The sequence below is a fragment of the Myotis daubentonii genome, chromosome 11, assembly GCF_963259705.1.
Source record: "Myotis daubentonii chromosome 11, mMyoDau2.1, whole genome shotgun sequence".
Lineage (NCBI taxonomy): Eukaryota > Metazoa > Chordata > Mammalia > Chiroptera > Vespertilionidae > Myotis > Myotis daubentonii.
Window position 1 is genome coordinate 8,162,958 of NC_081850.1, and position 27,965 is coordinate 8,190,922.

Genomic DNA, 27,965 nt, shown 5'->3' on the forward strand with positions numbered 1-27,965 from the left:
TACTCACGCAGAGTCCTGGAAAGGCAGGGTCACACCACTGTGCCCACAAAGCACATTTTTCCCCAATAGAGAACGAACAGTCACTGAGTAAACGCCATCACTGCTCAGGGCTCTCTGCTGTATTATTTATCATCTCTTCCTGCTTCTTGCAAAAGCTAAGGCAAGGATGGGACCAGGCTGATTTGGATTAAAAGCAACTCTGCTAAAAACACAAAATGCCTCAGTCACAGGTAAGGCCCCTGTGTCAAACTTGGCCCACGGACTTGGCACCTGGAGGACAATCACGCTGCTTCCCTTGCACAAGAGCTGGCGGACTGGTGACCAGTGAGTGCAGCCAGGCCCCGCCTGCCAGCGGCTGTTCTCCTGCACCCAGCCTCAGCCTCAGCCCCGCCGAGCACGAGCACGGCGAACACGGGAAGCCGACCTCTGCGTGCCTCCAGGTGCCAAGGCGAGGCCGAGGCCCTTGCGCGCGCCTGTGACAGAGGCTGATTTACAGACGCCCCCACGCGCCGCGAGCTCACAGGCAGCACTTTGTGTGCCCGCTGCCCAACACAAGGCTTGGCATATCGGTTGAATCCATAAACTAAGCCCTAAAGCCAAACCTTTGGATTTCTCAGGAAGAATATGAAACTGAAGAATTCTAAGAGTACTCAGAAATGAGGGAAACTTCCTTTGACAGAATATATTCCAGAATATGATTTTAGATATAATACCTGAGAAATTATATTTGTCAAATTATAGGTGCTATGAGATCCTTTTTTTTTTTTTTTAATATCAGTAAACACAGTCGCCATAATGTGCTGTGCTTTGGGGGCTCTCATAACCTGGCTGTTACCCTTGTCCATGGTTGGACTCACTCTCTGAGTGACTAAGTTTAGATAATTTAGATAATCTACAGTAATTTTAGATTCTATCTGTGGGTCAGAGCCTCCTGAGGGGCCCTTATTCAGACGGTGTGGGCTGAGTCCAGGCTGGTAGTTTAAACAGCTTCTTGGATGGCTCCGGTGACGGGGCTGGGCCTAGCTGGCCAGGTGGCCTGCGGCCTCGCGCCCAGCCTGCCGAGCTATACTGCTAGAAAGCCCCTTCCTCATGAAACCCGTGTGTGCACAGGCCACTACCACCCACCTCCGCCGGCTGGCCTGAGCCAAACAAACAGACTTCAAAACTAGTGGTTCCAGCTTCCTTTCCCTTCTGTTCAAAGCAGAGCAACAGGCTTATCCTGAGTCCACCAGGCAAACACTGGGCTTCTCTCCACAGGCACGAAGACCACCTCGCGGAGAGGAAACACTAACATGCTCATCGTGCACATGAGTCTGGCCTTTCTGGACCTGTCTGAGGTTCCAGTTCTTTCTGGAATCAGGTTTTAGAAGGGAGAGAGAGAGGGCACCACAGGAAAAAGTCTCCTGTTTCATCGTGGGCCTTGCGCTGTGAGAGGCCAGCCCGTCTGGACGGGGTTGAACAAGAAGCCCAGCACGGACCTTCAGTACCAACTTCTCTCTGGGAGGATGCACCCCGTTTCTTGTCACTGCCCGGCAGTGCACCCCACTGAGAAGTCTGTGGGAAAGGCAGGTGCTTGCAGAGACGGTGAGTGACTGCGGCGGCTCCTCGCCATGGCAGGCCTCGCCCCCATGAGGCCGGAGGCCTGGTGTTGTACCTCTAAGGACCTCTGACAAAGTGTTCAGTCACATAGTGAGTCCGACCATGGACAAATATAACAGATTATTAGGGCCCCAAAAGCACAGCACATCGTGGCAACTGCTTTTACTGATATAAAAGAACCAAGGATCTCACAGCACATATAATTTGAAAAATATAATTTCTCTGGAATTTGCAAAATAAGTAGTCTCCATTTTCTTGAATGACCATTAGATGTAGAATTCCTCTAGGCACCGCTGAGACGAGTATCCTAATGGGCCTTGGAGTCATGTTGCTGATATTACCTAACCTGTGCTCAAAGACGCCTGCTCAGTGCTAAGAGCTCCAGTGACAGAACACCTTACATCGTATCAAGTTCCCTCAACTGTGTGACTACGGCATTTTCCCTTACCAGACTGAAAAGTTTTCCATCATTTGCTTGTGTGGCCTTTGGCCACTTGAAGGTGTCAGCTTGGAAAGAAGTGGCGTTTTCCAGGCGACACGGTCACCTGCTGTTTTACGTTCCGATCAGGAGCAAGTCTGGGAGCTGGAGTTGATTGCTGCCTATTTCCAGGACACTGAGACTGGCCAGTACCCGGCTTCTCTGTGCTTCTCTCTGCCACTGCTGCCCATGATTTTGCCATCTAATGGCTGCTGAGCACTTTCCCCAAAGAGTAGAAAGAAGACACACAAGGGCTGTGAGGGTCACGGGTGCCAGAGGGCCACCTGTTAGTACCTCAGGACACAGGCCGCCTGGGAGTTGAAGAGCCCAAGCGGGGCTGGCGATGAATCACGCTGCTCTGGGTGTCTGTGGGGCCGAGCCCGCCCCTCCACGGAGCGGGCAGAGAGGGCAGGGCGGCTATGGAATGGCCAGCGCTCTTTCTCCATAGGTTTGAAAAAACACAGGAGCTTTTAATGATGCCCGTTCGGTGGTGACTAAGGCATTATGCACTCAGGTTTTAATTCAACTATTAGCCTTAGAGCAGCACCGCCCAGTAGGAACATATGCTGGCCACATTTGTCATTTAAAATTTCCTAGCTGCCATGTTTAAAAAGTAAGGTATAGCAGCTAAAATTAATTTTAATAATATGTTTTATTGGGCATATAAATGTTGGGTTATGATGTGTCCAAAATATTATGATGTAAGCAATAATTTAAAAATGATTAATGAGATCTATTACCTTCATTTTTTTTTTGTACTAAGTCTTCTAAATCGGATGTGTTCTCACAGTTCATCTCAATTTGGATGCTAAGTTTTAATTAGAAATGGTTGGTCTGTATTTGATTTCATGAAATTTACAGCTGAAAAAGTGGATTTCATTCACATACCTAAGTTAGTCCAAACAATAACTGGGTTACTAGATTTTAATGTAAATTGAGATTAAATTAAGTTAAAAATTAAACTCTCCAGGTGCACTAGGTAGTTTTCAAGTGCTTAATAACCACATGTGACTTAGTGGCTGCATGTAGAACAGTGAGTCCGAGATCGGCCCTGTACATCACCGCAGGTAAGACAAGGATGATTGGACACAACCCTTGTTTCTGGGGGTGAGGGATGGGATGTATGAGACACATATACAAATTGCAACAATATAAAACAGGATATTATACTTGAGAAATGCAGAGAAAGGAAAGCATTCATTCCAAGGAGAGAGAAAGTCACATACAAAGGAAGGTTGGTGTGGAAACTCACTAATACCTGTTGACTGTGAGTATGGTTGGGCATATGCTTAGGAGTGGAGCGAATGGAGTTTAAAAGGCTACCTTGGGGCATTTCTGCTGACCGCCTGAAACAGCAGGCCAACGGGCATGCTCTACAGGCACTGCTGACGAGGAACGGGTTTCTGGTGAGGACAGGCCTGAGCTGTTGGGAAGACTCGCTTCCATTGCCGTGGACGGGGACAGCTTGGCAGCTAAAAGACCAATTAGCTACGGCACTAGTTAGAGCAAACTATGAAAAACTGGGGGAGGCGCCAGGAAAGACAATCAGAAAATGAATAAATATGTACATAAGATGATCAGGATGTGGGCAGGGAATCAAAGAAAGGGAGGAGTCGGAGAGCTCTGGAGCAATAAAAATACAAAGTACAGAAGAAAGGCTGGATGGGCAGTTATTTCTAATGTATTTGCATGTAAAACTTTTATAAGAAGATTGGAATATACACATATGTGGGTTGGAGAGGTGGAGACCTTTGGCAGAGATAAAAAGAAATAAAAATCTATTTATAGGACTGTCAATTTAGCAGAACGGGCAACTTTCTTAGAAACCGGGGGGTGGGGGGAGCAGGTTTGAGTAAATTAAATTGTTACTATTTATTAGAAGGCTTTGCAACTGTTAAAAAATTATTGCTCTTGAATTGCATTGAGGAATATGGGAAACTACTTAAGATATTTACTTTGTGTTATGCTTTCATTTATTTTTGAAGAAAAGCTCTAACTCTAAAATCTTAGGAAGTTCCTGAACCACCCCAGTTTTGTTTTTTAAATATTTATATTCTTATTTCAGAGAGGAAGGGAGAGGGAGAGAGAGAGAGAAGCATCAATGATGAGAGAGGATCATTGATCGCCTGCCTCCTGCGCGGCCCCTACTGGGGGTCGAGCCCGCAACCCTGGCATGTGCCCTTGACCGGGAATCAAACCCGGGACCTTTTAGTCCGCGGCCTGACACTCTATCCACTGAGTCAAACAGGCTACGGCAGTGGTCGGCAAACTGCGGCTCGGCAAACTGCGGCTCATGAGCCACATGCGGCTCTTTGGCCACTTGAGTGTGGCTCTTCCACAAAATACCGACTTCTGCATATGGGCCACGAAGTTTCAATCACATTGTACGTGCATGCCCACACGTGGTATTTTGTGGAAGAGCCACCCTGAAGGGGCCAAAGAGCCGCATGTGGCTCGCGAGCCGCAGTTTGGCAACCACGGGGCTAGGGCGAACCACCCCAGTTTTACATCTAGCCCTTAGGAGCACAGAGCAGGGCTGGGGAAGCACAGGGACTCAGTTCCAAACCCCATTGACCGAAATGGAAACCTCACAGCACACAAAGGTTCACCTCCTAATGTTCTTTATGTTCCTTTGGCGTGCTTTCCTAGGTGACTATTTACTGTAGAACATCAAATGTAAGACTCCTTTTTTTTTTTATAATACAAAGTAAAGTGACCTATAATTTCCCGCTTCTAAAATGGGCAAGGTAGGGAAGATAGTTTTTATTCTTCAGCTACTTAGTATTCTGGGTAATCAGGCAAACACAATGATTATCACAACCCAGAGCACAATGGAATAAAATCTAATATCTTGTAAAATGATTATGACAACACAAGTATAGGAAATTGATTTTTTTCTGTTATATTTTAAAAGTCTAATAACTGCTCTTTTTTTAAATTTTCCAGATCACACAATTTTTTTCTAAAAATCCTTCCCCCGTGTCCCCTTGGCAACCATCAGTTCTCTGTGAGTCTGTTTCTGTTTTATTTGTTTATTCATTTGTTTTGTTTTGTTAGATTCCACATATAAGTGAAATCATGTGGCATTTGTCTTTCTGACTTATTTTATATAGCACAATACCCTCTATGTCCATCCATGTTGTCAAAAATGGCAAGACTTCATTCTATTTTATGGCTGAGTTAATATTCCATTGCATATACACCATATCTTTATCCATTCATCTATCAATGGACACTTAGGTTGCCGCCATATCTTGGCTATTGTAAATAATGTTGCAATGGACATAGGGATATATATATCTTTTAAAATTAGTGCTTATGTTTTCTTTGGATAATATCCAAAAATGGATTTACTATATCAAATGGCAGCTTTATTTTTAATAATTTGAGGAACTTCCATACTGCTTTCTACAGTGGCTGCAACAATTCACAATCCATCAACAGTGCATGAGAGTTCCCTTTTTTCTCCACATTCTCGCCAGCACTTGCTATTTGTTGATTTAGTGATGACAGCCATTCTGACAGGTGTGAGGTGATACCTCACTGTGGTTTTAATTTGCATTTCCCTCATGATTAATGACAGTGAGCATCTTTTCATTTGTCTGATGGCCATCTGTATGTCTTCTTTGGAGAAGTGTCTATTCAGGTCCTCTGCCCTTTTTTAAATTGGATTGGGCTTTTATTAGTGTTAAGTTGTATAAGTTCCTCATATAGTTTGGATATTAACCCCTGACCAGAAGTATCGTTGGCAAATATCTTCTCCCGTTCAGTGGGTTGTTTTTACATTTTGTTGATGGTTTCCTTTGCTGTGCAAAAACTCTTTAGTTTGATGTAGTCCCATTTGTTTATTATTTTCTTTTGTTGCCCTTGCTCCAAAAGTTATTGCCAGGAATAATGTTGAAGAATTCACTGCCTATTTTTTCTCCTGGGAGTTTGATGGTTTCAGGTCTTACATTTAAATCTCGTTACATTTAAACTGATGTAAATGAGTTTATTTTTGTATGTGGTAAAAGAATGTGGTCCAAAACTGAACAGATACATGTCCTGTTTTCCCTACACCACTTGCTTCAGGTGTATTTTTAAGTGAAGGCTTCCAATTGTGTTTTGAATATGCACCTCCATGCTGTGGAGCCCAGACGCAGACACGTGTGGCAGGAAGATGCGAACGGTGATCAGCATGGCTTCCTCTGGTGGGTGCGACTGAAGGGCCAGGCCTTTGACACTGTGTATTTTGCTCCTGCTTAAACTTGCTACAGAGGAGATATTATTTTTATTTTTAAAAAGGGAGACAGAGAAAAGGGTAAACTACATATTTGTATTGGAAAAGGACTGAAAGGATTAATTTTAAAAACTATCTCTGGGTCATTTTTATTTTATTACAAACTTCTTTAGATTCCAAAATACATATGTAATACTTCTATAATCAGAAAAAAAAGCCATGAAAGGAAATAATCTGTAATACCAATGGTAGAATCAATTTCAATCTGTTTGCAAACCAAAGGTTATGGGGTTGGGTGTTCTTTAAGGAGGTGTGGATCCAATTGCTTTTACTTCTTTGGGGCTCATGCTTACTTTTATTGCTGGTGAAGCCATTTCCACATTTTAAAAATGATTTCCATTCAATGTGGCCAAAAAGGAAAATCAAGGCCAACCACAAGGCACACCTTCCTGAGGAAGACAAAAAGCCACTGTAGCCCGCGGAATGAAGACTTCACCAGTGGAACGCGACTCCTTTGTCACGAGTGACTTCCGTTGCTGGGGGGCAGGAATTTTTAATGAGAACAAAGAGCATCAGAGCGATTTCAGGGCTCCGGTTGTCGTTCCAGGCCCAGACACCCGTAACTCTATATCACAGCGATGGAGACAAAGAACAAGGTGTCCCATTCACCCCAGGCTCCTGCAACCAGAGGGCCCCGCCTTCCCGGGCCTTGCACCGAAGTGGAAAGGAGAAGGAGCGCTCAAGGAGGCGGGCAGGCAATCACCATAAACCATACAAATGAGGGCAGAGAGTGGGCAGAGATGAAAAGGCACCGTCTGACCATTCACCAGGGGGAAGAGTGCACTAAATCAGGGCCTTTCCTGCCGGACGCTGTTGTTTTTACTGAACAGTTAAGCACCCAAGGAAATACCAGTTGGGTCTTAAAGACAATTTATAGCTGGGCCGGCCTCGCCGCACCTGGCGGTGTTTTGACAGCAGAGATTCTTGTCTACACAATAAGCTGTCACTAATGCACCTAGACCTTTGGAAGGAACCTGTGGCTCAGCGGCTAATCTCTCCCCTCCAGGTACCCTTCCCCCTTTTAAGGAAAAGCAAAACCTCCTCTGGTGGCAGGCCTCAGACTCTGCAGGGGAAATCAGGAGCCTCCTGGGAGTGAAGGGCAGCCCCGCACAGCCCGAGGCTGGGCCCTGGCTAAGGCCTCTTTCTGAGCTCTTCCCTGGGGACCAACTGCTGAACTCCACGGACTTGTTTGGATCCAGGAAATTTGGGAGTCTGCTCTCTGAGTTCCAAACTTTTCCCAGCTAAGAATGTCCAGGACCCTGGCAACAGCCCCGCCTGGGCACACTAGGCAGTGACTCTAGGGGATTCCCCCCCCCCCCCCGCCCCAACACACACACACACACACACACACACACACACACACACACTAAAACAAGGGCCAGGCTGGCTTTTTAGGATCAGATGGCCTTACCCTGTTTCCCTGAGACTTTCGTACTCAGCGAGCAGCTTGGATCGGAAGGTACCTTCTTAGAAATCAGAGGCTCATTATAATCAGTGCGAGTTGAAAGCCCTGCCCTCCCAGGACCAGGTGCTGCCCTCCCCGCCCCTGCTTTGTTTCGCCTTTTAAGGACTCAGGATTTTAATCTCTTTTTGATTCCAGAAGGCCAAACAAACAACTTTTAACAGGTGGCCCATGGCAATGCGACTTTGCTAGGAATGAGTTCCTGGCGGCTGGTGGCCGACATTCCCGTGTGGTGGAGCAGCACCAAGATGTGAGGAGAGGGGTGGAAAGGTAATGGAGAACACCCCCTCCTGCTCTTTAATTTCATGGTTCACAGACATTCATTGACATTCAGACACTCCCAAAGGGAAGCTCACATACCAGCCATGAAACCAGAAACGAGCAGGCTAATGGGGCTAACGGGTCCAGGGAGGGTTCTCTCCGCTGTGGGGGTCCACTTCCACCCGGGGCGGGGGGTGCAGGGGATGCTATGGTGGGCAGCCGGGTGGGAGAGCTCCAGGCCTGCAGGGGCCTCTGACCAGCCCACCCAGGGTGCCCCAGGCTCGGAGACAGTACCGAGTTCATAGGGACAGGTCCCAGTGTCTCCGACAGAAATGCATCTGGCCAGTCACTGGGGTGCGAAGCCAGCCTGAGGGAGGGATGCCCAGCTCGAGGAGGAAGTGGAGGGGCAGACCATGATGGAGAAGCCATGGGGAGCAGGTCAGAGGAAGCTGCCGGCGGCCGCTCACTGTCTGGCCACATGCAAAGAACAGAGCTGGAGCCCCAGCTGCAAACCCACCCCTGCGCCGGCACCGCCACCCAAAATCCGCACCGCACATGGCAGGCGCTCCCATCCCCTCGGCCCAGGGCGGGCAGCATCCTCGGACAGTGTCACCGGGGCAGAGGCCGGCCATCGCCTTCCTGGCGTAGGGATGGATGGGAGACTCGGCCTCGGGTGCGGGTCCTTTCCCATTTCTAACAGGCAAGCGCCTCACCCCTCTCCTCCCTCCGGAAGGCGGCGGGCTCACCTGGGGAAGTCCCGGGCGCTCCAGCCAGTCTCGGAAGATGCTTTCCACAGACAAACCCAGCCTTTACAATAGAAAACAAGAGGGAAAGGGTTAGAAGTTAGAGCACCGAGGACAGGGGGTCTTTCCAAATATTCGGGCACAGGTCAGCATGGCTGTCAGAGAAGCTGTTCTCTGAGGAAGAGCCGCCGCGGCAGCCCACAGCGCCCGCAGCACGCCCCGCACACTCCACGCGGTCTGCGGTGGAGGATGAACCTGAACCTGAGCAGCCGGCCTCGGGCCTTTCCCGCCCTTGGAGGAACGCCGGGCTGGGAGCCAGTGCAGGGACCCGGTATGTCCACAGACACATCAGGCACGACCACTTCCTAAGAGGGGCGAAACGAAACCTGAGCTCTGCCTACTGGGTGCGTCCAAATGAAACTGGAACTTCACGGTGACCATGAGCGGGGACAAGCAGGAACGCATGATGCTGTGGGAGCGCAGGGCGGCGCAGATGCCGCCGCCGCCGCCGCCTCCCCCTAGGCAAGACACGTTTTATAATTTCCATTGAAGACAAGATGCTCAGCGAGGGCCGGCCCTGGTTGGGAATGAATGCAGACCACCGCCACCTTACCCGGCACCCAGGAGGGCATGTCACTGGTTGGGGCCCGGTTGCTACCCCAGCGCTTGAGCAGCTGTGGAGGTTCTGCAGCCTCCACATCGTCTGCCCTGGCTCAGAGGCAAGGCCCAATTCTCCCTGCCCCGCCTTCCCTGGTGCTCCTCTCGAAGCGGCCGTTCATCTGCGGCCTTTCCAGCTGGAGAGGGACACTCCTGTGTCTGGAGCTCTGGGGCCCAAAGCTCTGGTCACCCAACCTGCAAGGGATACTCAGGAAATTCATTCGTAGCAAGAGGCTGACTGCCGCTCCGGGGAAATGGCAATCTAAACCTGCCTCAACTGGAGGGAAGATGAGAGTTTAGAAACAACTTAGAAAAGAGACGGGTGATGATCAAAGAGGCAAACACATTAGATCCACATGGAGGGCAAAGGAACTAGGATGAAACATCCTGAAGAGGAGGAGTTTGGGGAGTGCCTTCACACCATTTCCCACGGGTTCTGCAAGCCCGCACACAGCTGCTGAGCATCCCCAGGGAGGAGGGCGAAAGAGGACAGGGACTTAAATTTCCTTCAGGGAACTTTTGCCCGAAGACACTTCTTTCGGGGTGTCCTGGGAGGGGCTGGGGAGTCGAGTGCTGGGATGCCATTACGGAGCGAGGTCCAAGTCCTCAGGGGAGAAGTGAGGACAGGCAGCTTTCTCCATGTGGCAGACACTCGGCGGGTGCCTCCCGGCACAAGGTTCTGCGGAAGGATGAGGTGCGAGAGCCCAGGGCCAGGCTGTCCGACAGGGACACAGGACACGGGTCAGAATGCTGCCTGTGCTGGTGGAGAGACGTGGGCCCCACGTGTGTGGAGAGGCCCGGGCTGCTTACGGTGGGACAGCTGGAAGGAGGTGCGTTAGGGAAGCGTTCTTAAAGAAGGCAAGGCTCCAACCGTCGTGGCGGATGGCTGTGCCAGTAGAAATGGAAGGGGAGCACAGGCAGGAAAAGCCAGCACAGTCGGCCGGACTGGCACACAGAATCAGGTGACAAAGCACATGGGCGTCCTATGAGGGCCCTGAAGCAAGGCTGCAGAATGGCATGAACAGAACAGAGTCAAGGAAGACTAACTGAGGGAGAAGAGGCTGGAGGCAGGGAGGCCAAAGGGGAAGCTGTGAGTGTGTCCAGATGAGAGGTGATGAGAAGGGACCTAAACGGAGGTGAGATGCTGGGAATGAAAGTGGAGGGTGGCGCTGGCGAGTCCCGCTGGAGGGGTGAAAGATGGAGTCAAACAGTGGGCCCCGTCACTCTCTGCAGGGTGACTTTCCATAGCATGTCTACGCCCATGTATAATCCATGCTACAGTCTCCAACCCGGACAACTGGCCAGGCCAACTGTGAAGGTTATTTCGTGGGAAAATATTAAGGCACATTTTGCTTTGTATCTTCATGCACAGATACCATTATACAGTGCCACTAAAAACAGAACAAACTCCTCTGTCGCTGCCAACAAAGGGAACTAAAGGAATAACTATTGATCTGATCAAGATGTCAGCGTAGACACTAGTAAATGCAGTACTCAGAACCTGCAACAACCCTATCAAAATTACAACTAAATTACAGAACAACCATCGTGCAGAACCGCTGAAATCTAGCTGAACAGGAGTTCTATAACTACGTAGATCCAGAAGCAACCACATCAAGATCAGTAGGAGGGGTGGGGACATGGAATGGGCCGGTCCCACCCCCACATGTGATGGTTAAACATTGGGAAGGATATCTCAGCTGCAGAGGTCCCCCCTGAGGAGCCAGGGTTCCCAGCTCCACATCAGGCTCTCCAGCCCAGGGTTCCAGGGTCTGGAAGAGAAGTCCCCATGACTTCTGGCTGTAAAAACCAGCAGAGATTGTGGCTGAGTGAAATGGAGGGCTGCTGGAGTCCCAGGTATTCCTCTTAAAGGGCCCACACATGGACTGACTCGCTGACAGACTCACTCTAAGCTCCAACACTGGGGCACCAGGGACAAGCAATGAGGAACTGAATTGCTTGGAATCAAGGCAAGAGCTGGGGTGTGCAGTTTTATTCCGGACAGAAGTGCTGGCAGAAGCCATTGTTCCTTTGCTGAACCCTCCCCTCAGAGCCAGCAGACAAGCATCATATCTGCATCTCCATCAGCCTGGCTAACATAGTTCTCCCCACCCTGGTGATTCCCTGACACACTGCCCCACCCAACTTGCAGTCTCACCCAAACCCTTTCTTGTGGCTTTTCCATACAAATGGCCTATCTTGGCTCACGTTGCTGAATTTCCTAGTCTTTCAAGAAGCAGCATCTAGCACAGCCATGGGCAAACTACGACCCGCGGCCGGATCCGGCCCGTTTGAAATGAATAAAACTAAAAAAAAAAAAAAAAAAAGACCGTACCCTTTTATGTAATGATGTTTACTTTGAATTTATATTAGTTCACACAAACACTCCATCCATGCTTTTGTTCCGGCCCTCCGGTCCAGTTTAAGAACCCATTGTGGCCCTCGAGTCAAAAAGTTTGCCCACCCCTGCTCTAGCCTCTGCCCACCCTATACCTGTTGCTAAGTAGCCCCAGGCCCAGCACTAGTAGCAGCCAGCCTTGGTTCATACTTGGCCTCTCCCAGGCACCTCCAAGCCCAGCACAAGTAGCAGCCATCTTCAGAATGCTTTGTAGCTCATGTCTAGTGGCCCTTGGCCTGCACCTCCCAGGAGGCCTCAGAGCTGTGCACCCATTGGACAGCTTCATACCACACCAAAGCACCACCCAATCACCTCGACAAGTGACACACTCCAGGGGTGGACTCAGCAGGTATCTGAGCCTCACTGAAGGGAGTTCATGGGGTCAGCCCCTGCACTGCAGATCCTCCACACTAATTGCAGCCATTCTGTAAAGCCAATTGGTCTGGGGGGAAAATCCCTCTCTTTGACATGCTGACAGCAATCAAGGTTCAACTATAACAGAAGGGTGCATACAGTCCACATAGGGGTGCACTTGGAGTGCCCAGCTAGGGTTACTGGGGAGGCTGTGCCAAGGGCCCAACAGGACACCTACTACATAAGGCCACTCTACTAAGACCAGGAGATGTAGCAGCTCTATCTAATATATAGAAACATAGGGAGGCAGCCAAAATGAGGAGACAAAGAAACATGTCCCAAATAAAAGAACAAAATAAAATTCCAGGAAAAGAACTAAACAAAATGGAGACAGGCAACCTACCAGATGCAGCATTCAAAACCAGCATACTGGTTATAAGGATGCTCAATGAACTTAGAGGAAGAGTAGATGAAATCAGTGAGAAATCCAATAAAGAGATAGGAAATATTAAATGGAGATAGAAAACATAAATAAGAACCAGTTAGAATTGAAGGACACACTACCTGAAATGAAGAATAGTTTATAGGAGCGGTTGCCAAACTTTTGGACCTCACAGACCACCAGTGGTCCGTGGACCACCGGTTGGTGACCACTGGTTTACAGGGAATCAACAGCAGAGTAGATGAAGCTGAGAATCAAATCAACAATTTGGAATATAAGGAAGCAAAAACACCTAATCAGAACAGCAAAAAGAAAAAAGAATCTAAAAAATAAGGATAGTTTAAGGAGACTCTGGGATAACTTGAAGCATACAAACATCCATATCATGGGGGTGCTGCTGGAAGAAGAAGAGAAAAAGCAAGAAATTAAAAACCTATTTGAAAAAATAATGTTCCCAGCTGGAGTGGCTCAGTTGGTTGAGCATTGTCCTGTGCACCGAAATGTTGCTGGTTTGATTCCCTGTCAGGGCAATTATCCCAAAGATTGATTTTGGTCGGGGCATGTATGGAAGGCAACCAATAGATGTTTCTCTCTTCTCTCTCCCCCCCCCCCTTTCGCCTTCCTCTCTCTAAGCATGTCCTCATGTAAGGATAAAAACAAATAATAATGATGAAAAACTTCCCTAATCTGACAAGGGAAATAGATATACAAGTCCAACAAGCACAGAGACTCCCAAACAAGATGAGCCCAAAGAGGCCCACACCAAGATACATTATAATTAAAATGGCAAAGGTTAAAGACAAAGAGAGAATCTTAAAGGCAGCAAGAGAAAAGCAGTTAGTTACCTACAAGGGAGCTCACATAAGACTGTCAGCTAATTTTTCAACAGAAACTTTGCAGGCCAGAAGGGACAGCATGAAATATTGAAAGTGATGACAAGCAAGAACCTACAACTAAGATTACTGTACCCAGCAAAGCTATCATTTAGAATGGAAGTACAGATAAAGAGCTTCCCAGACAAGAAAAAGCTAAAGGAGTTCATCACCACCAAACCAGCACTACTGGACGAAGGAGGAGGAGGAGGGAAGGAAGGGGAGGAGGAGGAGAAGGAAGAAGGAAGAAAAGGAAGAGGAAGAGGAAGAAGAAAAAGAAGAAGAAGAGGAACTGAATAACAAAATGGCAATAAATACATATCATATCAACAATTACTTTAAATGCAAATGAGTTAAATACTCCAATAAAAAGACATATGGTGACTGAATGGATAACAAAACAAGGCCCTTATGCTTTCTAAGACAGGGGTGGGCAAACTTTTTGACTTGAGGGCCACAATGGGTTCTTAAACTGGACCGGAGGGCCGGAACAAAAGCATGGATGGAGTGTTTGTGTGAACTAATATAAATTCAAAGTAAACATCATTACATAAAAGGGTATGGTCTTTTTTTTCAATAGTTTTATTCATTTCAAATGGGCCGGATCCGGCCCACGGGCCGTAGTTTGCCCACGGCTGTTCTAAGAGAAACTCACTATAGATTGAAAGACACACACAGACTAAAAGTGATAGAAAAACCTATTTCATTGAAGTGGAAACAAAAAAAAAAATTTAAACTGGGGTCATAATACTTATACAAGACAAATTAGACTTTACAATAAAGGTCATAACAAGAGACAAAGAAGGACCAGCAATTCCACTTCTGGGTATTTATCTGAAGAAACCCAAAATACTAAATTGAAAAGACATATAAATCCACATGTATCCTGCAGCATTATTTACTGCTACAGGCCCGGTGCATGAAATTCATGCACCCTCTCGCAGTCTGGGACACCTCGCTCCTTACTGCCTGCCTGCTTGCTGCTCTTTATCGCTTGGCTTGCTGCTCCCACCACTGCTGCTGCCCTCGCCAGCCGTGAGCCTGGCTTCTGGCTGAGCGGCGTTCCCCCTGTGGGAGCACATTGACCCCCAGGGGGGCAGCTCCTAAGTTGAGCATCTGCCCCCTGGTGGTCAGTGTGCATCATAGCGACTGGTCATTCTGGTTGTCCCACCATAACGGTTGCTTAGGCTTTTATTATATAGATAGCCAAGATATGAAAGTAACCTAAGTGCCCATCAACAGATGATTGGATAAAGAAATGGTGCATATATACAATGAAATAGGATTCAGCTATAAAAAGAAATGAAATCTTGTCATCTGCAGCAACATGGATGGACTTAGAGGGTGTTGTGCTGAGTGAAATAAGTCAGACAGAGAAAGACAAATGCCAGATGATTTCACTTGTATGTGGAATCTAAAAAGTGAAATAAACAAACACGCAGAACAGAAACAGATTCATAGGTACAGAGAACATTTTGATGGTTGCCAGCTGGAGGGGGTTGAGGGGATGGGTGAGAAGGTGAAGGGGTTGGGAAGTACAAATTGGTAGCTACAGCAGAGACATGGTGATGTAAAGTACAGCATAGGGAATATAGTCAATAATATTGTAATAGCTCTATATGGTGTCAAATGGGCACTAATTTTATTGAGGTGATCACTTTGTAAGTTATATAAATGTCTAATCACCTGAAACTAATATAATATTGTACATCAACTGTAACTTAAAAATAAATAATATTTTTAAAAATAATTGCTTATTGAACGTCTTCTATGTACCATACACTAAAAAAAAAAAAAAAAAATCTCATTTACTATCTGTGCAAAACCAATATTATTACCAGGTGTCAAGATGCATCGCTTTATGATTCATGGTGCAGACAAGCCTGCTCCAAACAACGCTGACCCTCCATCTTGCGTTGAAGGTGCCCTGTTTGCCTGCCCTTGGATTAGAGTTCTGAAGAGATGGGGAAATTCTTGGGAGGGGCAAAGGTGTGAGGGCAGGAGGGTTCCTCATTCAGCTGCATGCAGGAGCAGAAGACACTCCCCTCTGAGGGAAGTTTCAGATCACTTTCCTTTGGGAAGGTTTGAAGCATCTTATAACCATTATTACTTCACTCTTCATATTATCCCTGTGAAGTGGGTGTCAATTGGGTGTGGCTTTTTAGCAGATGGAGCAACTAAGCATGAGAAGAGTGGCCAACGTCAACCCAGACAAAAGGCTGAAGACAAGGCGGGTTTCTGGACTCCCAACATCTGTGCAGACATCACCCCGCACCCACACCTGCCTGTGGACTGCTGACGTGGACGAAGGTCTGAAACTCGGAGTAGAAGATGAAAGCATGAACTCCAGCTGCTAGAAAAAATTATAGGTCCTCCTAAGGGGCCTTACCTCCCATGGAAATTATGAGACACAGAGTGAATATGTTCAATACTCAGGGAAGAAATGGAGGAAAATAATAGAAAGCACGTACATAGATTTTGTGTTTTGATCCCAACTACTGACGTGACAGTGCGGGTGAATTTTCGGTCTGGACCAGGATCTGCAGCAGTGGTGCAGCCGAAGGTCGGCTTTTCTCTCCCGGACACTCAGAGCCCGAGCCCTGGGGGCTGTTTCCCCCTGAGGTCATGTGGCTTGAATCATCACCACAGACAAGCAGGAGCATTTCCACTTCGCCGGGACCCAGGACTTACAGGAAATTACTCTCCTGCATGTCTGATCGCTATGGAAATTGATTTCCTACAGATAGGTACAAGCACACAGGCCCTCGCTGCATGCCTTCCAGCTCTGGGCCTGTGAACCGCACTCCACCTCCTGACTGAGGCCTCCGGGGCCTCCACAGCAGCAGGGGGCCCACCCTCTGGCTGGAGAACAGCCTTCTCCGGACTCCCATGTCCCGGAAGGCGATTGCATTGCAGGGGTCTGTCTCCAGTCCCTGTGAGCTATGAATGTGTTCACACGTGGTCACTGCAGCAAGGGAGAGAATATGTCAGAAGTCCTGGCAAGATGTTGGTTAGAAGCCACAAAGTGAGCAATTGCTTGTCTCTTTGTGATGTTAAAGTACCAAGAAATAGACCCAGGCTTGCGCGGAAATGGCATGGCGCATGCCGTTCAGTTGATTTCTGAGGGCGGAGTATCAGCCACATCTGCTACTTGTTCCTATCAACGTCTTGTTGATCAGGAGAAATGTCTTTACTGACATTCACTCTTTACTCCCATCTTCTGCCTCTTGGGATTCTAAAGGTCATGTTCTATCCCCATCTTTAAGGAAGCACATGGCCCAGCTGCCACTTGAACTGAAGGATGGATGGAAAGACCTTGGGAGTGCGGGTACCAGACGGAGGCGAGCTTTGGGCCTGCAGTGCTCGGGTCTGGATCGGAAAGCGCTCTTGTTCTGGAACTAGTGCACATCAACTTTACACAGTTATTTACTTTCTTGATCAAAACAAGCAGTTTGTGCTGGGGAGTACAATGCAGGTTGCTGACTTAACATTTATAAAACAAGTACGCCCAGGCCGCGGGGGAGGAAAAGCACTGAATGAAGCTAACACATGAACACGCACACACAAACCCAGTGATTGACGAGCAAAGAAAGAACTGGTTGCTGTCGATACCGTAGGAGTGAGCTTTCGCCAGGCAGGCCAGGGCCCCGGATTTGTCCCCATTTCCCTCCAAGCACTTTCAGCCTTTCCTTCCCTTAGTCTCTTAAACACCATCTTTTAAACAGAAACCTCTCACTGACAATGTCTAAAACACAACTCTTCATCTCCTGCTTCCACTTCCAAACACTGCCCCTCCCATCCCCTCTGCCCCACACCGACTCCCCAGACAAAACAGGGCCCCGGTATTTCCAGTGCAACTTCAGTGACTGAGCGGCCAGAAGGAAAGGCCAACTTCATGCTGGAGGCCTCCATTCAACCTCACAACCCATCTCCAAGTCTCATCTCCGGAATCTCTCCGATTGCCCGTTACACTGCCACCGCCAGCATCCCGGCCCTCGTTCCAGCTCTAGATCTCTCCAGCGAACTGCTGCACTGGTCTAATTGGTCTCCTGACTTCTAGTTCTCCCATGTCCATCTGTCTCCCATGCTGCCCCCAACCCAGAGTACCTCTCCAATCTGCTGGTGGCACTCCCCTACCTAAAACCTCCAGTGGTACTTCTTTGCCTGAAGGCTGGAGGCAAGGGCTGATGAGCCCTTTCTCTGTGCACCCAGGACTGGGAAGCTCCCCAGAGCACTGCCCACACGGAGTCCCAGTGCTCTGCTTCGGGTATGCCTGCAGCAGTCAACTAGGAGCTCCCTGGGGGCGGGGCATGGGATTTATTCCTTTCTGCTCCCTCGTGTCCAGCCAAGTACCCCACCCGGTAGGAAAGGTGCTCAACAGAGAATGTTAAGTTAACTGAAGCAAGAGAACGCAAAAGCAGCATGACAGCCCCTGAACCCTGACTGGCGGGTCTGATCTGAAAACCCTTGCCCTACAGAACGGCTCATGTGCCCAACAGATGCGCCTGAGAATTGTTTTGCAGTAGGGCCAACGATTAGGGGCTCAGGGGCCAGGTGTGGGGCCTTTATCTACCTGGGAGAAGTAGATAAAATTGGTACAATATGCTGCACAGGTAAAATGGTAGACGGTCTGTTTCAATAGCTGAATTCGATTCTGAGATTAGTTAGCAGGAAAGATGGCTGAGTTTCAAAAAGTATTCCAAGACACTTGCTGAAATACGTTCACTGTAGGAAAGAAGCTGCCTTAACTTTTAAGGAGAGTTTTTAAAAGGAGCTTAAACCTGTTGGCCAGAACATGATCCTCCCTGGGAGAGGCATCCCCCCAAGAGGGGAAGGAGGTGGGTGCCGCTGGCCACTGTCACACAGAGATGTGCTCGTAGCTTCCACATTCACGACAAAGGCCTCTTTGTGGGCCCACAGTGTGCCACCTCCATACATATTCACAATGATCATATCCGGGTCCCCCAGAACCAGCGGGCTCAGGGCCGTCCAAGTGAACTCCATGCCCTTATTAGGAAGAGGATGAAAAGAAAGACTTCCCCAACTAAAAAGGCACTTCGTTGCGTCCATGAAAATGACTATAATTGTGCCCTAAGGAGTTCTGAAAGAATGCAGAGTCATTGCTCAGAAACAGACTTTGGTGACAAGAGGTAATACACCATTTCTATTAGTTTTCTTCTTGTTTCATTTGGTGTTAGTTCATAGGGAAAGTACTCCATCCTATCAGAGGACCTGGGAAGTTATTCCAGGCAGGTATACAAGAATAAGGGAAAAATATGGCAGGTAAATTATTGTTCTTGGCCTTAGGAATAATGACCACCTCTGGTGTGATTTTTGCATGACAAAAACCCACATTTCTGTTTAAAAAGAAAAGATGGTAAATCCGAAACGTTTCAGACCTTCCCAAACAAGCCACACCTCCTTCGAGCGGCCTCCTGGAAAAGCCAATGACTGCAGCCCACGCAATCTCCCTGGATAAGACTTCCTTCAGCATCAAAGGCAGGAGCAGAAAGAGGTACATTAAGGAATTTAACAAATGATATGGCTATGTTAATTCTGTATGATGCACTAATTTGTGTTATGTGTGAGTTCCCATCTGACTGAAAAAAGAAAAAAAAAAAGCCTAACAATAACATTTCTAACTGTTGAAGCAAGAATTGGAGGTAGATGGTGGAAGATGAAGAAAAACTCTCCACGCCTTCATGGCCCCCAGATCCTCCCTGAACTTCATGTCATCTCCTGGCAGCACAATTCCTGACACCTGACCCTCACAACCCCCACATCAGGCTGCCTCTCAGGCAGGCGGTCGACATGGTGGTGTCTGGCCTTGCATGGGTCCAAGTCAATGTCTGTGCGAAGGGATTCATCTCCACATTTGGAAATCTCCTCCGAGCATAAAATCATGGCTAAAACTGTGGGTCAGGAAGGAGAGTAATATTGGCTCTTCTTGAAAGAAATGTTAATTTCCCAAGATGCCCCCCTTTAATGTTTCAATACCAATTTTGCTATTAGAAATTATGTTTCAGGGTATTCGCTTTTAGTGCCCAAATTAAGATAGGAAATTAGAAAGAAAGGGTTGGAATGAATCTAATCCAAACTTTGCTCTAGGTCTTAACCCCCCCAAATCCCCGTGGGAGGTCAGCCAGACTAAAACTGGGCCCCTCCCAGGACGAGGTCTCCCTCTTTCCAGAGCAAGCTTTCATTGCAAAGAGCATGGGTGAGGCCCAGACAGCCTCACTCCAAACCGGGCTCACTCCCCTGCTCGCTAAGGGATCTTTAAGTTACTCAGCCTCTGGGAGCCTCAGTTTCTTCACGTGGGACACTGTGGATAAGAGCAGAGGCTCCAGAGCCAGGCCACCTGGGAGCAGAGCCCACCTGCCACATGGAGCTGTGACACCCTGGCTGCTCGCTCAGCCCTCAGCACCTCAGGCCTCTGGTAAAACAGGAATAAAACACAACGCCCCAGGTAGCGATGTTCGGAGGATTAACTGAGCGCCTGCAAAGAGTAACCTCCCATCAAGTATTGGCTTAAAATAATCATGATGACGATGAAGAAAGAGAAAAAGGAGGAGGAGGCCGCAGCAGCGGAGGCGGAGTGCTGTAATGAGGAGCCAATGATCTCCTGTAAGCAGATCCTGAAAGTGCCTGGTGCACAGAAGCTGTTACTGTTCTAACTACATCCATCATTAATTGAGCACCTACTTTTCATGTGTTATCCCCTTTGATCCTCCGGGAAGCCTGCCAGAGGGTAGCAAACAGGAATTTGGAGGGACGAAGTGACCTGATCCGAATGTTATATGTGGGAAGGGGCAGAGCTGGGTTAGAACCTTGAAGAGCCGGACTTCAAATCCCTGGCTTTTCTTGATACCCCACCTTTCACCTTCAACGGAACAGTGTTTCCTCGTATGGAGCCACGCTCTCTACAGCCCCCGGGCTTTAGGACCGTCCTCTCTGCCACTCTTTCCACAGCAGCTGAGGCCACACTGTGTCCTTGGCTTGCCTCATATACCACTTGGGGGGCCCCCAGCTCTGGGGGATCCCTGCTGTGCCCCCTAGCTCCCACTATTCACATGAGCCCATTTCTAAGTTTGGCTGATGCTCCCAGGACTCCTGCTGGCTGGGCCAGGTCCTTGCCTCTACTAAGAGAGGAAGAGGAAGACTGAACTTCCTCAGTTTAGTAAACCAGACAGTGGCAGGGTCGTTTTTAACATTTAAAGTAAAACGAGGCTCTTAATTCCTAAGTTGGTCCTCACCGTTTTTCTTCTGGGATGTTCTCCAACAGCATTTGAAGAAAATCCTGGAATAAGAAAAAAGCAAACCATGAAAAATGTCCATCGATGTGTCACTGCCCCCGGCTGCCGGCAGCTCACCATGCTGGGTCACTGGACCATGCGCCCGATGTATTAATTGGCGCTTCAGTCCAATCAGGTACAGAGATTTGTTTTGTGAAAACCACAAACAAGTTGAAAAATGTAGTGTTTGTTATTTTGACCTAAAGCAACAGTTTATTTCATGTCATGTCTCAACTATGTATTTTCAAAAGGCTGTCCCCCAGAAAGCTCTGTCCCCCACCTAACCGAGTCCCCGTCATGAGCCCTGTAACGGACTGAACGACCTCAGCGCCGAGAGGCTGGTGAGTGACTTGCAACTTTCTTGCTTTGCTCTTTGGAAAGATAATGACAGAGCTCAAGACGATGACAATCCCCGACTGTCCCTGGGGAGGAACCAAGCGGCTACAGCCAGAATGGTTCCGGTTCCCTGGCTCCGCCTGCAGCCTCTCCTAGTGCCACTGACACCTAGGATGTTTCAATAATACATTTTTTAAACCTAAAGACATGACTTACACACACTCATTGTTTCCTCTACTATGGGAAATTTCAAACACATTCAAAAGGAGACAAAAGAGTATAATTAACCTTCATGTACCCATCAACCCACAGCCAATATGCCCCATCCACTTATCTGCCTCTTGTATTATTTAGAAGCGAACCCCAAACATTACATAATTTCACCAATCAATGTTTCAGTAAATTGCTCTGAAATATAAGGACTCTTTTAAAACATAACCACAATACCATAAGGCCTAAAAAAATCACATATGAATGTTTAATATCATTAATATTTAATTTGCACCTTGAATATTGTGACCAACCATGTCAGTCCATCTAATTCTAGAATCTTGATTTGGCCTCAACTAGGTTTGTCAGATACAATATTGGATGCCCAGTTAAATTGGAGGCATGCTTACACTAAAAGAGTATTTGCTGTTTATCTGAAATGCAAATTTAACCTGGTGTTGTGCATTTTTACGTGCTAAATTAAACCTCCTACCATCTGAAGATTTGACAAGATACACTTCGGAAAAAATATAGAACATCCAGCAAACAAGAACAACCTGTATCGTTTTGGGGATCTACACTTGAAGTTTTTCTTTTAATAAACTGACAATCTTGTAAAGCAGGTCCTTGCAAGAGCTCAGATGACCAGCTATGGCACTGCCAAATGAAGGTCCCTGGATGGAAGCCCCGCCCCCACACCCCCTCAGCCAAGCCTGCAGATGCGGACAGTGCAGGCTCTGGTGAGGCTCATTTAACTCAGAATGTGAGATGGAAGCAGCAGCTCAGACCCTGGGATTACAAACAGATGAAGCACGGAGGACTGGAAATCTGCAAACAATTTGTATGACAAGGTGTTCTTCTTCTATCAACACATGAGGCAAAGCCATCGCACACTGGCGAAGCCTGCCGGCCCTTTCTATGAGTTTATGGGTGCGTAGTAGGTCCATTTCTTCCAGAGGCAAAGACTCCCTATTAAGGGCAGTAATGAAAAATTTATTTCTTGCAAATCCCTTTCTCCTTCTAAGGCTTCACTTGTGTATTTTGCTTCATCCAAAATAAGTGACACAAAGAATACCAACTAATATTAAAAGCATGGATCATGCAGGCAAATGGAAGGGGACAAGCCCCGATACAATGACCCCTCACATCTGAAGTCCCTCCTTGCACCTGCAGTGGATGCAGTACATGGAGGAAACACCAAAGGAAGCAAGAGCAATATTTAGAATGTGAAGAATTACTTTTGCTTGAGGTTCTTTAAGTCATTATCTTTACTGTAACAATTATTTTGTATAAATGTTGAATTAGAAATTAATTTATCACAACTGACTTATTAATAGGTTACATTGCAGATATTTCACTGGTGAATGGCAGTATTCTTGCTTCCTAAAAATCCAAGTACGGTAAGTATAATTTCTTACTAATTTCACTTCATTATCTCCTTAGAGCCCATATCAACTTATCCCATATTTGTCCGGTAGTGTATGCTCATTTATGTGTGTGTGTGGGGGGGGGGGGTATTACATTAATTCAATGGCAAGGGGGAGAATTTAATTGCTTGAGAAGCAGGAAATACAGAGTTAACCTTAATTCTGTCCTTTTGCATTTTCCAGTTACAACTGGATCTTTATTTACAGGAATGCAGAGAACAATGTTCCAGAATTTTCAGTGAATACAGGAAATTTTTGTATTCTATTTTGTTTGTCAATTTATTTTGTCCTATTTTGTTAGTCAATTTATTTTGTTCATTAGATTCCACATATAAGTGAAATCATGTGATATCTGTCTGTCTCTGACTGGCTTATTTCACTTAGCATAATAATCTCCAGGTCCCTCCATGCTGTTGCAAAGGGTAAGAGTTACTTCTTTTTTTTACAGTCGCATAGTATTCCATTATGTCCACTGCTTTTCTATCTACTCAGCTACTGATGGACACTTGGGCAGTTTCCAAATTGCAAATAATGCTGCTATGAACATAGGAATGCATATATTCTTTCTGATTGGTGTTTTGGGATTGTTAGGATATATTCCCAGAAGTGAATTCACTGGGTCAAAGGGCAGTTCCGTTTTTAATTTTTTGAGGAGACTCCATACTGTCTTCCACAGTGGCTGCACCACCTGTATTCCCACCAGCAGTGCACTTGGGTTCCCATTTCTTCACATCCTCACCAGCACTTGTTGCTGATTTATTGATGGTAGCCACTCTGGCTGGTATGAAGTGATTGATATCTTATTATATTTTCAGTTTACATCTCTGATGATTACTGATGTTGAGCATTTTTTCATATACATATTGGCCATCTATCTGTATGTCCGCTTTGGAGAAGTATCTATTCAGATCCTTTGCCCACTTTTTAATTGGATTGTCTCCCGGGTGTTGAATTGTATAAATTCTTTATACATTTTGGATATTAACCCCTTATCAGATGTATCATTGGCAAATATGTTCTCCCACACATGGTGGTTCCTTTTGCTGTGCAGAAGCTTGGTAGTTTAATGTAGTCCCATCTGTTGCCCCATTTGTAGGTAGGTTTGGCCCTTGGGCTGGCTGCCTGTGAGACTCAACCCCAACCATGCTATGCAAGCTGTTGCACAGGGGCTGACAGAACAATACAAAATAAAACACAACAAAACAAAGAAAAAAACAACATGGAAAAAAAAGCAACCCACCGCCACTAACAAAAACAACAACAGAAAAAAAGAATAAAAAGAGAAAAAAGAGGCAAAGAAGGAATAATAAAAGACAAGAGGCAAAAAGAGCAAGAACATGAATAGAAAGAAGGAATAAATAAAAAATTAAAAGAAAAAATAATAAGCCTGGAGGATGGCTGAATTCAAGGCAGTCATTAGGGATGTTGGTGCCATTTTCAAAATAGGGAATCAACCCGGCTGGCGTGGCTCAGTGGTTGAGTGTCAACCTATGAACCAGGAGGTTGCGGTTTGACTCCCAGTCCAGGCATATGCCTGGGCTGCGGGCTGGATCCCTAGTGTAGGGTGTGTAGGAGGCAGACAATTGATGATTCTCTCTCATCACTAATGTTTTTCTCTCTCTCTCCCTCTCCCTTCCTCTCTGAAATCAATAAGAATATATTAAAACAAAAACAGGAAATCACCAGAAGAGGATCAGGAAGAATTCAGGTCCTCCATATTAAAGCACAAAAGACCCCTCCAGGAAGGGATGTCCAGCAGAAGACTAGATAAACAGTTTTGGAATCACTGGAGAGGACATGGAATATAGGTCCCTCTTCTTTGAAGACACACCTCACCTCCTTGTTCTGAAAGCTGTAGATGAGCAGGTTGAGCATGAGGGTCACAAGGCTGTAGGAGAGGGACACCACCTGCTTGCTCTCCAGGGAATAGCGGCCTTGGGTCACAAGTGGATGACCCCATTGTACCATAAAGCTGAATGAGCATGACCAGGTGGGAGGCACACACATAAAAAAGTAATAATAATAAATAAAATAAAATATAGAATAGGAAAAGAAAAAATGGCAAAAAGAATAAATAAAGAAAAGAGAAAAAATAGAATAAATAAAGGAATGAGAGAAATAAGAGATATGAAAGGAAAAAGAGAAGAAAGAAATGTATTAGGAAATAAAATATAAAAATAGATTAAAAAACCCAAAAAAGTGGAGTTTGCCCCCGCAGGTTTTGGTGCCTGCTACAAGCATGGCTTCCAGAGTCAATCCCTGTTTGTTAACTTGCTTACTCCTATGTGAAGTTTGGCCCCACACCCATATAAACTGAAAGTCTTTCTCTGATAGTTTTGAGGTCAGGCTGTCTGAATATTTCAGTGTATCTTGTCAATCTCTCAGTTTATCAAATATATATGGTGCATATACTGTTTGTCAATCATGTATTAAGTATTGATCAAATAACTAGCATGGTCTGGCCTTCATGGGCTTATACATAGAATGGAGGAGAAAGAAAAAAAACCCAAGTGATCTTAAATAAAAATCTATATATATAAAAGCCTAAGCAACCGAACGACCGGTTGACTGGTCGCTATGATGCGCACTGACCACCAGGGAGCTGCCCCCTGGTGGTCAGTGCGCTCCACAGCCAACCTCCTGTGGTCCCTCCCCCCACAGCTGGCTGGCTCTGATCAAGGCAGCCGGCCAACCTCCCGTGGCCTCTCCCCCTGGTCAGCCAGTCAACCTCCCGCAGCCCCTGCCCTCACCAGCCGACCTCCCACAGCCCTGATCAGCCCCGAATTGCCGGCCAGGCCGAAGGACCCCACCCGTGCACAAATTCGTGCACCGGGCCTCAAATAAAATGATAATTAATGGCAATGACAATGAAGGCAAAGAAAAAGGCAAAGGGTAGAGATTAGCAGGGTGGATGCAGATCTGATTAGCTGGGGTGACTCTGAGTGTGTGGCATTTGAGCGGAGACAAGAGGATAAGAAGGAGCCAACCCTGCAAAGACCACTGCAGGTAGAGGAACAGCAGGGCTGCTTTTTTTGCTTTTGTTCTTAAGGTCACTTAAGATTCAACTATCTACATCCCTGCACAGGACAGCTGTGGGCCTCAGATGGTCCCAAAACTACAGGGGATCCCCCTCCCTAAAACAACACTTTCCTATGTCCACTTCATTAACTTCCTATTTTTCCTATTGCATTAAATCATAAATCTTCCCCCCACTTTTTAATACTCATGTAACCTATTCCCCACATGCCACACCCCCACGGACTCACAAGGACTCACATATTACCTGGGAAAGAATCAGCTGCCCATGAAATGTGTGCACAAATTTTCTTAAAAAGGAGAAATAGGTGTCATCTCCAAGTCTTCTGGCAAGGAACCGGAGAAGGAAATAACCCTGGAAGAACGGAAGTAGAAGAAAAGAGATGCCTATCATGGATTAATCGGAAAAATGCTTACACAGTCAACCCTGACTTACCCACCGGCGCTTTATGCACATCTAGAATGTCCCATGTGATGTGTTCCAGGCTGCCCTTTATATTCTTTATTAGAGGCGTGATGCACGAAATTCGTGCAAGAGTAGGCCTTCCTTCCCCCGGGCTGCCGGCATCGGCTTGCCTCTGGCACCCAGGACCTGGGCTTCCCTTGCAGAGGGAGGCCCCGCCCACCTGCTGCAGCCAGCTGGTCGGTGGCCTGGGCCTCCCTCTGTGAGGTGATCCTGGGGCGATGGCCTGGCCCCTGACCAATCGCATTGCACCCACCTTGGCTGGCTTGGCGCCAGTGGGTGTCATAGGGTGGTCCCGGATGGTTGTCCGGATGGTCATTCTGCTGTTCGGCTGTTTGGTCGATTTGCATATTATGCTTTTATTATATAGGATTTTAAACTTATGTTTATTGTTGAAAGCATTATAGATGTCCCCCTTTTTTCCCCTCATTGACCTCCTCCACCCAGATCTCACCCCCTCCCCAGGCCTTCAAAGCACTACTGTCTGTGTCTATGGGTTATGCATATTTATATATATAAAAGCCCAGCGACTGGAATGGTGGAATGACCAGAATGACCGGTGCCTATGACACACACTGCGGCAGCCAACAAGCCTGATCTGGGTCCTGATTGCCCCACCACCAGCCTGGCCCTGATTGGCCCCCAACACCCTGATTGGGGGTGGAGCCGGCTGGCCAACTGCCTGCAGCCCCTCTCCCCAACCAGCCCAGCCCAATAGGCCCCCATTGGGGTGGGCCAGCTGGACCCCACCTGTGCATGAATTCGTGCACCGGGCCTCTAGTATGCATATAAGTTCTTTAGTTAATCTCTTGCTACCAACCCTCCACCCCCATCCTGCCCTTCCCTCTGAAATACATCAGTCTGTTGCATGCTTCCATGTCTCTGGGTCTATTTTGTTCATCAGTTAATTCTGTTCATTAGATTCCACATATAAGTGAGATCATGTGATATGTGTCTTTCTAGAAATTAAGGATCAACTACTTTGCTTTCAACTCATCTGGGTATTCCCCTTGGTTTACATGAAGCCTGGACACACATCTCAAACTAGAAGGGCCGGGTCCTGGCTCTGTTCTTCCTCAGCTATCGGGAGAGGCCTTTCACCTTAAAATGCTTCCTTCTTGCTCCTATGCTCCAGTTGGAACCTGACAACAATTTTAAGATTCTGCTCTTCAAAGCTGACGTGCAGCAGGGAGAAGGGGGGTACAGGGCAGGAAATAGTTCAGGTTCCTTTGATTCATGCCTCATTTTTTGGGTATAAAGTGTTTTAATTATTAGACAATCAGATATCTACCCAGTCAAATATCATTACAATGTTGATCATTGTTTTGTTTAGCTCAACCATGTTATTAATCTTCACTGTTTATGTGTATAATCTAAAAAATGCTATACCATAGTCACTGGCTTCTGCCACTTAGATGTGCTTACCTTTAAATAATGAACCTGCATGAAGACCTTCTCTGGATTGAGCCCATGCTTAATGACAGACGATCCTGAATCACTCACATGGCCAGTTTTCTCTTTATTGGGTCTAAAATGATGTAGTAAAAGTATAGCACATTCTTAACTAATTAGACCACAATATCGCCTTACTCTTATTTTTAGAGTTGCCCAACAGTGTCTTAATTCTATTCAACAGTACCAGGTATACAGTAATTT

The 27,965-nt window shown here is 46.9% G+C and overlaps 1 protein-coding gene across 12 annotated transcripts in view; it reads right to left on the minus strand.

The window, feature by feature from the left end:
- AOPEP (aminopeptidase O (putative)) overlaps window positions 1–27,965 on the minus strand; it is a 329,578-nt gene that overhangs the window by 88,859 nt on the left and 212,754 nt on the right. For all 12 annotated transcript variants that reach the window (XR_009447568.1, XR_009447569.1, XM_059656424.1 and 9 more), the window contains exons 8-11: window positions 27,735–27,837; window positions 26,094–26,201; window positions 20,799–20,842; window positions 8,826–8,886 (exon numbers count right to left, since the gene is read on the minus strand). Coding sequence is in view for 10 of the 12 variants with exons in the window: in XM_059656424.1 (XP_059512407.1) it covers window positions 8,826–8,886; window positions 20,799–20,842; window positions 26,094–26,201; window positions 27,735–27,837 (316 nt within the window). In the remaining 2 variants the exon portion in view is untranslated. The remainder of the gene's footprint in view (window positions 1–8,825; window positions 8,887–20,798; window positions 20,843–26,093; window positions 26,202–27,734; window positions 27,838–27,965) is intronic.